At 33.4% G+C, this 11,037-nt stretch overlaps 1 protein-coding gene across 1 annotated transcript in view; it reads right to left on the reverse strand.

Moving 5' to 3' along the window:
• LOC106878530 (DNA-directed RNA polymerase II subunit RPB1) overlaps positions 1-10,090 on the reverse strand; it is a 32,427-nt gene extending 22,337 nt beyond the window's left edge. The window contains exons 1-6 of the mRNA XM_014927764.2: positions 9,933-10,090; positions 4,699-4,968; positions 3,798-3,956; positions 2,855-3,136; positions 1,902-2,063; positions 859-1,079 (exon numbers count right to left, since the gene is read on the reverse strand). Of these exons, the coding sequence (XP_014783250.1) occupies positions 859-1,079; positions 1,902-2,063; positions 2,855-3,136; positions 3,798-3,956; positions 4,699-4,968; positions 9,933-10,013 (1,175 nt within the window). The 5' untranslated portion in view covers positions 10,014-10,090. The remainder of the gene's footprint in view (positions 1-858; positions 1,080-1,901; positions 2,064-2,854; positions 3,137-3,797; positions 3,957-4,698; positions 4,969-9,932) is intronic.
• Positions 10,091-11,037: the final 947 nt, after the last annotated feature.

Raw genomic sequence — 11,037 nt, forward strand, 5'->3', positions numbered from 1 at the left:
CTCCAGTACAAACCCATTTTGTTAAATGATAAACTGAAGTATTTTTAACAGAAAAAGAAAAACTAATTTAAAAATTATATCCGTCCCAAAATTGAAAATTATATGTCCCAATATTGTTCACATCTTAAGAGACCTCTTTGTAAGAAAATTTTTTTAATAAAAAAAAAAAAAGCAGGAGTGGCTCTGTGGTAAGAAGCTTACTTCCCAACCACATGGTTCCAGGTTCAGTCCCACTTCATGGCACCTTGGGCTCTTCTACTATAGCCTTGGGCTGACCAAAGCCTTGTGAGTGAATTTGGTAGACAGAAACTCAAAGAAGCCCATCATGTGTGTGTGTGTGTGTGTGTGTGTGTGTGCATGCGTGTGTCCCACCCACCCACTATTGCTTGACAGCCAATGTTGGTGTGTTTATGACAACGTAACCTAGCAGTTTGGCAAAAAGGTCAATATAAGTACTAGGCTTACAAAGAATAAGTTCTGGGGTAGATTTATTCAACTAAAGGTAGAGCTCCAGCATGGCCACAGTCAAATGACAAACAAGTAAAAGAATAAAAGAATTTATTCTTTTACAAACTACTTTACTTGAACACATTTTGACCCAAAATTAGCTTTAATTATATTTTCAATTTCAAAACAATTATCAAAATGTTATCATCCAATTATTTGATTATTAACATATGGATTACATAGAATGTATTTATTAATATGAATTTCAAGTCCAAACTCTCAAAACAGACATGTAACCGAAATTTTAAATGAATTGCTAAAATACAACCAAACATGTCTTATTTTAAAAACATTAAAATAAAATCATATAACTCAGGTGCATGCTTGAGAGGAAATAAATGCTTCACTTGCCTGTCAATATTGAATGGTGTGACAATTTCTGGGAAGGTTAAATTTTGTGCAATACTTCTCGGGACTCCAACTTGATCAATCCGTAGATTGGGGTCAGGTGTGATAACAGTACGAGCTGAAAAGTCTACACGCTTTCCCATCAAGTTGCCACGAACGCGGCCCTCTTTTCCTTTCAAGCGTTGTTTTATGGATTTTAATGGGCGGCCAGATTTTTGTACAGCCTGGAATTAAAATACAAAAATCTATTATAGAACCAAATTTATTCAATTACCAAAACTATCTTACCATGCTACCTCAGTTGAACAGTTCTGCAATTTTACAAAATTTACATAAGATGTGTTTTACAGTTGGGGAGCCAATTGTGAAATAGGAATGACAAATTTCTGTGTGAGAAACTAAGCAGATAAGGAATTATGCTTAATATAAACCAATGTTTGAATTTATAACCCACAATTCAGCATCTTAAACGCCCATGAACAACATTTAGTTTTAAATTTCCTCTGAAAACAAAACACATATCTCATAGTAATCAATACCAATGCATAAGAAATGTTTCAATATCATTTGAACTATATTTCATACACATACAATAGAAATTGTGAAGATAAACTTACACTACTTATAAGATAACACATCACTTAATATCCATATTCCATGCAGGCATAGGTTGGACAAGCATAATATTAAATTAATAAATAATTATTTTTAACACAAGCAGAAGGCCAGAAATTTTGTTGGGAGGGAATAATCAAGTATTTGACTAGAATTTAATTTTATTAACCCTTAGAAGAGCAACAGGTAAAACTGACTTTGTGGGATTTGAACTCAAAGCTTAAAGGGCCATAACTAAATATTGCAAGGCATTTTGTTTGACAAGTTAGTCAACCCACTGCCCTAAACTAGTAAAATAACAAAATTCATTTCAGTAATTAATTTCCCCTGAAATGTCATTCTTGGAAAACTTTTTCCTGCAAAAAGATATTTAATACTTCTAAAACATCAGAACAATTAAGAAACAAAAGAAATAAGCTAAATATACCTACCCGAGGTAAACCTGGCAGTTCATTATCTACTAATGTTGCCACATGATACTGCAACATTTTGGTGTCTTCTGCTATAATATGAGCAGCAGCTCCATTTTGTTCGTTTTTACGAAGCTGGTTGTTTGCTTTGACAATATCTGCCAATTTGTGTGTTAAGTCATCCTAAAATTCAAAATTTAAATGAATACAAATGCTTGACAGAAAAACATTTATATACGAAAAAGAAAAAAATGTTCACAAGATCCTAGACAGAGTTGTCATGTAGTTTACACAATCCCAGTTGTCATTTCCATATTATTCTTGTCTTGTAGAATTCATATTTAGATTTCTATTGTCGATTAATTCATCAAATATTAAATTTAGTATCATATATGCATTTTCAGTTGTTCATTAGCTTTTCCTCATGCTGGCATGAGTTGGACAAATACATATTCAGGAATTGTTTTCACAGTTGATGCTCTTCTTGTCATTATTATTTTTTTTTTTTTTTAAATTAATAGATCATTTACACAATTTATCTTATAAAGCTACCAGATAATTTGTTAGCAGGGAATGTCAACAATCACCATTTTTTCACAAATATAGAACATAAATACACACACAATGTGCTTCCATCAACCAACTGCACACAAAAGGAATTGATCAACCCAAAGCTACAGTAGAAGACACTTGCTAAATTGCCACACAAGTGAACCCTGTCTCCATGTGGCCATGCCTGCATATGTATTCATAAATTTTGTCCTAAACATTTCTCAAATATACAGCATCTATTTTTAGGAATTAATAAAGACAAAACAGTGAATTTACAGCAAAATAAATTGTGCAGTGTTTCTATACTGAAAATATACACACAAAAAACAATTTCACTTATAATGAAAATATCTATAAAGTTTATTTGAACACTTGCTATGACTGAGATAATCCAAGTTATTAATAAGATGGTACTTCCTAACCTGATTTCTGGCAGAACCATACATAACGACAGCTGGCCTCATGGGCAGGGGAGGCACAGGTAATACAGTAACTATCATCCAGTCTGGGCGAGAATATTTGGGATCCATTCCAATAATGTGGCATTCTTCATCCGATATTCTTTTAAATATTTCCAAAACTCGTTCAGCTGTTAGGGTAATTTTCTTCTCCTGTGAATCTTCATTCACTTGCTTCCACTCTGCTATCAAATCCAAACCCATCCGACGTATTTTAGGTTGGAAACGACCACATCCACCATGACCCTATAAAAGAATTCAGGGAAAATAGGGAATACAGTGAATGGGGAATATGAATAGAGATGTAACCAATCGTGAATACCAGTTTGGAGGAGAATAAGCAGAGGAAATAGGATTGGGATAGCAAGGTGGTAGGTGGCAACACAGGTGATGTTGAGTGTGTGTAGCGTGTGAGAGATGCACAGTGCCAGGGATGTCAGAGGTATATAGGGGTGGAAATAGGAGATGAACATAAGTAGTAGGGAATAAAATTGGTAGAGTGAGAGAGTGTAAAATAAAATAATGGAGAAGAATGAGGGTGTTGAGCAGAAAATAAGATGGTAAGGGATGATATTGAGAATGAGAGAGACTAAGCAGTTCCCCTGATACTTGGATTTCTTTTTTTTTTTTCAAGTATCAATGATTTGGGCCATTTGAAGCTGATATTTATTTGAAGTAACAAATTAAAAGTTTCATTTGATATTTGAGATATGCTATTTTAGCCAGTTAGTTTTGAACTTTTTAAATCATCGAATGTGGTTTATGAAATTTAGGACTTACTGATAGATATAAAGGACAAAAAAAAAAGTGGTAGATGGAGGAAAATATTGATCAACCCAGCTTGTTAATAATGATGATTACAAAATTAATTCAACAAACATTTTGACTGTAAATATAATATACTTACTTTTTTCATTTGTTCCATTTCACTTTCATTCTTGCTAACATCCATTTCATCTCCACCTTCACAAATACGCTTTCCTTTGCAGAGATCATACACGTGAGCAAGACGTTTACGTGGGTAACCTTTTGACTTGTTCACAATATCTTTGATTTTAGGGTTTTGCTAAGGAAAAAAAAAAAAATTATAATCGTTAATCTTCAATCAATTAGCATTCTGGTTTACAAAGACATTTACATGGCAATTGAATTTTTAAGTCTCCTAAAGGATGAAATGTTAAAAAATAATTCAAAGGATATAAACATTACATCTTTGGACATAAATGTTAATATTTTAAAATTTCTAATTTTGTTGCAATTTAAAAGCTATAAATTTTATGAATTCACACTAAATGCTATCTACACATCCATTGATCAACAATGTTTTGTATGTAACATTACAAATCAATTAATATTAATCTTAATTACTTAAACATTTCCAATAGCAATACACATTTAATTGTTTTTATATGCATGGTAGCACAGATCAAGAAAATCTTAATTGCATTTTGACAGAACAAGTGATTTTATTCTTATTATTTTTGCAGATGTGCAAGTTTAAGTTAAGTGTAATAATGATATGCCTAGGTACATAGCTGAACTTCAAATACAGTCAAGCATCATAATCTTATAATCACTTGCTTTAAAAAATTATATTTATCTATTCCATAGGTATGGAACCATATTTTTAAAAACATGAAATATGAAGTTACAATATTCATGCTTCACATACATCTTTATAAAAAATTAAATTGTTTTTCCATGAAATATAAACTGTTTTAAATAACTATGAAACTTACAGTGACTTTGGTAATATTTCACAAGAAAAATCACAGACAAGTAAAAATTAAAATTATAAAAATACATACCGAGTCCATCAAGAGTTTTGAACAGAAGAAGCAGACACATCGGATTATTTTAATGGTCTTCACCAAAAAGCCAATATGATAAACAGGTTTTGCCAATTCAACGTGGCCAAAATGTCCAGGACACTCAGTCATGTTGCCAGCACAAGTTTGGCATCGGGACAGTCTGTCAGTGGTCCCTTGTCGAGGGTCCATGAGGCCACCAAGTTTTGGACGACCAGCTTCCATTGTTTCCGGGTATTTAATACCCCCTTCTGTGACCGACATACGTCGCTGAAATGTTATAATATTAATAAAATTATTTACATTATATTTTAAATATTAAGATTTTTATTTATTTCTCTTATAAAAAAGAATAGAAAAATTAGATGTTAAGGAGTTAAAGAGGATACGAATTACAGAAAGAAAGCTTCTGAATAATACAGCAATGTAGGATATCTGGAGTTATTATAAAAGCTGGTAACCTTAGAAAAGCAGAAGCTTTTACAGTGGTCATTGTATTAATACATAAAGATCACTGGTTGGATGTTAAAGAGTAAGCATCCACCAAACTAAATTTTTGTTTGCTTTTTTTTTTTCTTCCTGAAATGGTGAATGTGATTAGTTTGCTGTCCTATTATATATATATTCTTCCCAAGCGTTAAACTAATACACCTGTCATCTTTTCTTCTCTAAATTTGAACTATATATAAATATATATATATCACCATCATCATCGTTTAACGTTCGCTTTCCATGCCTGCATGGGTTGGATGGTTCAACTAAGAACTAGCAAGCCAGGAAGCTGTACCAGGCTCCAATCTGATTTGGCAAGGTTTCTACAGCTGGATGCCCTTCCTAACACCAACGACTGATGTGTAGTGGGTGCTTTCACATGCCACTGACACAGGAGCCAGTCAGGCAGCACTGACATCAGCCATGCTTGAATGGTACTTGTTACATGCCACCAGCAGTGGCATCAGCCAAACTCCAATGATGCATTTTACATGCCACCGGCGCAGGTTCCAGTTAGGCAGTACTGTCATCAGCCACAACTACAATTCATGGCTGATGACAGTGCCACCTGACTGGCATATAAAGACATACAATTACTAAAAGCATATTTTGGCTTTGTAGAACTGGAGTACTTTTAAGACAATCTGTTCAATTTTGTGTATGCTGAGCATCTGAGGGATTTCCACAAGAATTGTTAATAAGAGGTGGTAGAGGTGTAATTATTAGATTGTAGAAAATGTTAGATTACAGCAGTCCTTTGAGGGTGGGAGTTGTGGTCTAATGAGATCAACACAAAGTACATCAAAAACTACCTGTCAACAATTGTAAGAAAAATATGCAATATGTCAACAACTGTACGAAAAATAACCAACTGCAGGTCAATAACTAAGAAAAATAACCAACTGCTGGTCAATAACTCTAAGAAAAATAACATCTGGAGCAAAAAATTCCAAGAATAATATCGTGACAAGTAAGGACTGGATGTAGTGGTTACTATGGAATCTGTAGGGATAAACACAATATAGGTGACAAGAAGAGATAAGGCAGGTGAGTCCAAAGTAGCTGAGTGAAGAAGGTAGTATGTGACAAGCCATCTCTCAGGAGACTATTACAGTAATGATAGAAAAGAGAAACATCACATTTGTGGGTCAAAGGTTTAAGTGTTGGGAAGTTCAGTGGAAGAAATTTAGGATATCTGTGTAGCTAGAAGCACTGTCCCAGTTATGGTGATGGAACACTTGGGAGATTACCTTAGTGGTACTTTTTGGTTAAAACAAAAAGCATGAAAACTGAAAAAATTAAACATCTTATTGAATCTGATAACATTTTTATCACAAATCATACCATGCCTATTGAAGAGGTCAAACGTCAACAATGTATTGAAGTATTGAATCAAAAGAATCTTTTAATCCAATCTCTCGTCACCACATAAACTCAATTTTTTAGTGGGGAGATAACCCAAAAGTAGCGATTTAGCTAGTGTGTGCAGTTACATGCAAAATAGGTAGAGAATGTGGAGGCTTTCCCTGATGAGAATACTATATACAAAACCATCATGTCTGAGAAATGGAAAAAAAGATAAGTCCACGGAGCTAGCAAAGGTCTTTGCAACAAGGCAGCAAAACGGCTATAGTTTGCATGTTAGTTTTACAGGAATTGTGATGTAGAGTAAAAACTATCCAGTTTGAAGGGGTAAGCAATTTTTCTTCAAAATGTTGTCGGTTTTTTTGTTTTTTTTCATTGAACTGCTGCAGCACTTGGGAAATTTGGTGCTGTGAGTTTGTTTATGTGGGATGTAGAGAAGGCTGTAAGGAATACTTATGGAATAAACCAAGTTAGAAAATCAAAAATTCTAATATAAAGTAACAAAAATTCCTATACTAAAATTTTCCTGTTGTCAAGGACAACTCGACTTGGCTACAGTTCACCCGACAGCAGCCATGAAGTTGTAAATAACAAAGATAAAGGTTTACATAGCCAAGCTGTAATGTTTGAAACAAGTTTCGTTTAAAGTATCGCCGTTATGTTAAAAAAAAAGAGGATTCAACACGACGTTTTATTACTAATGTTAGTGCCAAGTTCATCATCATCAAGCAACTGTCATTTTCTGATGGTGTATTGAGTGACAACTTTATCCAAAATGTCTTTTTAAGTATGCTTTCAGAGATTTGGCTGCAATTTCTAGCAAGTCATTTGACTTAGTAGAAGTCGTAAAGGCCCACAACGTTTTATATAGTGCTTTATGAAGCGATTGATTCTCAAGTAAAATAAAGTAAATTAAACGAGAGCACCAAGTGTGTTGTGGAGACCACCAGACCGAATGAATACGTAGTGCAAATCTAGGGGTTGAAGGTAATTTCAATGTTCTTTGGAAAAAATTGTTTATTCTATCTACTATCAGTTCATGTAACTGTCAGAAGTGATCATCAGATCATCAAGATAAACACTTGCAACAGACCAGCAAAAACGTTTCTTATTAGTTTAACACCATAAATGTGGACCAAGCACTGACTCTTAACTACCACTCGAGATCGTAATATGGGTTATTTACAATTGTTGACTATAGGTGCTCAATTGTTTTATGTATTATATTAGGGAAAGAATAGATGAGAAAGAAAAAGTACAATCTAAGCTGAGTTTATTACATAAATTTAATGACATCTAATTACATTCCCTACTTTTTCTGTGGCGACTATGGATACCACTGGTTACAAATTATGCAAGTGGACTGCAGTTAACGCACCCCTTATATTTTCGATATGATATTACAGACGATGATCCAACGAGGTTAATGTAGTCTTTTAGCCCGGGTTGGCTTTGATCGGACACACTAATGACCTAAGGCAGTGGTTCTCAACCGGGGTCCATGCCACAAAATAGTAAATTGGGGATCCACAATAGTATTAAGAACCCCTGAAAATAGTTTTTTTAGACGTATGTATTGCAAGAAACAGCTAGTTTTCTTTCTCTAATATTTTATAGAGTTCAACCTACACAAATTAATGTATGGAAAATAAAATAGGAATTTGAAAGAAGTTTCTATAAAACTAGTCTTTAAATTTCGAATGACTACGGGGGTCCACCAGAATAAAAGATAGCCCAAAACGAAGGCTAGCCTAAAATAGTAATCAATGGGGTCCATAGATGGAAAATGGTTGAAAACTCCTGACCTCAGGTATACCAGCCGTAACGAGGGAGATATAGCGGTTATTTCTAACATGTCAAGCAATCACGTAGAACCATCATCAATGAAACATTTGGATTTAAATCCCGCCGAGGTTAATTTTGCTTCTGAATCGGGCTGAGTCAGAGGTTAATTTTGCTGCTGAGTCACACGGAGCCGATAAAAGGAAGTCATGAGATCAATATAATCGACTGTGTCCCTTCCCCCACACCGTACAGTAAATATTGTACATACCTGTTAGAAATCATATTCAAATGAATCGTGAAAGTAATGCGGAACTGCTAGAGTTTATTTTGACAACTTTTCTTGCAGCATGGCTTTACTTCCGACTCTTCATCAATCGGTGGTGAACAGAACATGTACATTCGATGTTAACACCTGGTCGACCACCCATTGTTTTTTCGTGTAATACGTAACTACATAAACTCATGTGTCCTTTTCTTTAAGACGATAAGGTAGGATTTGATGGCTAAGCTCTAGCAAGTCGAACGACGACGTAAAGGCTGCGGCACTACTTAAATACAGAGGTCCTTTCTTTGGTTCCTGATATATGGTATTATTGTTCTGCCTCAGGTCAGACCTAAAATCCAAGATATTTAATTTGTGAGCATTCTATCTCTTATTCGAACAGCGAATTTCCAAGACCGCATTATTCGATGTATCTTCCTCTCTTTTAAGACGATAGGATGTGATTTCAGAGCGAATTTTAGCTGCTACTTCTAGTAGGGCAAATGCCGCCGCCTCCACCGCAAAAACTCACTTCAGAGGTCGTTATATACCCATGAATGAAGGAAAGTTTGTATGTGTGTATACATATATATATACACACACACACACCATTTTTATCCACAATTCCCATACTCTTTAGATATGAGACTTCGAAGAAGAGCTGTTCTCAAACTCCGCATGAATATACTTACACAGTACCAGGAGTAAGGAAGAGTAAATAAAAAGAACGGTAAAGAACTTGGGCTATATAACATTATGTGAAAATACTAGAGATAACCAAGATTTCCTCAAAAAATATAAAAAGGTTGTGGAAAATCAAAAATTAATTTTATCTAATGACACTTAACATTTACTATTATTACTTGATAACATTTCAATAGAGGACTGTTTGCTGAATATTAAGCTTCATTCAGCAGACACACACTTTTAAATGGTATACAGTTTTATATTTAATGAACAAGTAACGTTTCAAAAAGAAATTCTTTACAGCAAAGATTAATTCTATTGAACTTCAGAAACAACGAAGTCACAAAAAAAAAAAATTACTTTCAAATTTTCATTATGGAAACACTAATTTTTAAAATATTTGAAGAAAGTTTTTAAATAACTGCGATATATGCTATTTAAAATGTGTACGGAAAAACAAAATCCAATAAAAACGTTTATTTTGGGTTTGATAATGACAGGGAGTAATTTTTCAACGGATTGATATACGCAATCACTTCTCTCAATACCAAAATTTCCATTGGTTATTATCTTTATCTCTCAAACGGAAAATATATATATATATATATATACATATGTATGATATGTAAACAAACAAGCTTACGATTTCATCTGGACTTAAAATGCCGAACTGGATCCTTTTACATTCCCTTAAGGGTGCATTGGAGTCTTCTACGTAGGCCATCTTCAGCTAAAATGGCGCAACCTTCTACTCCGCTGCAATTTGACTGAACCGATTGCTTCGTCGCTTTATATACATATTCTAATTAGGGGTTTACACATACATTTCCACGGCGTTTTTCGATTTTTACCGTACCAGCTATTAAATAGTTTAATAAAACAATGAATTTTTTTTAAAAATAATCCAATGCTTTAATGACATTTAATTATTTTGTGATATTATTTCTAATAAAAAAAAATAATTTAATTTTGTAAGTTATTAAATTTTTTGTATCACGTTCCCGGAAATGTACTGTGCTGAACTTTTTCAATCGAAAGAGACTAATCATCATCATCATCATCTAATCTTATGTAATTTTTCAATTTCATATACAACCAAATATTTAACATTTTTAGAAATTGGTTACATTTACCCAAACTTTTTTTTATTATTGTTAAATAATAGTCAAAATTTTTAAATTAAATGGTAATAGTCTATGATCTTAATGCATATTTAACTGTCATCATCATCGTCAACAACAATAAACTGATAATAAAGCTTATATAGTTCAGTACTGTCTAATTTTTTTTTACAATATGTCAATGTTTTTGCATTATTCACATAACTACTTGTTTATAAGTGTTTATTTTTACACCCAGATTATATCTTTAGTAAAATTTATTGTAACATAATTCCGTATAACATTGTCAATCATCATCAAGATTGTTAGATACGAATAATGTGTTGATTAGTTATAACATTACACCAAATAGCTAATATGTATAGCATATGTATGTATAAAGCATTTGTTTTAATGTTAAGATAATGCTTTCAAATTTTGGTACGATGCCAGCAATTTTAGAGGGGTTGGGGTAAGTCGACTACACTGTTCGACTTGTACTTTCTCCCGTCGCTTCCGACATATAAGACTCTAAGTCATTTTTACTTTTATTTTAGCTCTGATACCAATGTCTCTTATGAAACTTATACCAAGTGGCTGTTATAGTAGTTCAGATGGCCCAATTCATAGTTTTGTTTTTTGTTTGTT

Source organism: Octopus bimaculoides, chromosome 10, assembly GCF_001194135.2.
Source record: "Octopus bimaculoides isolate UCB-OBI-ISO-001 chromosome 10, ASM119413v2, whole genome shotgun sequence".
Taxonomy (NCBI): Eukaryota; Metazoa; Mollusca; class Cephalopoda; order Octopoda; family Octopodidae; genus Octopus; species Octopus bimaculoides.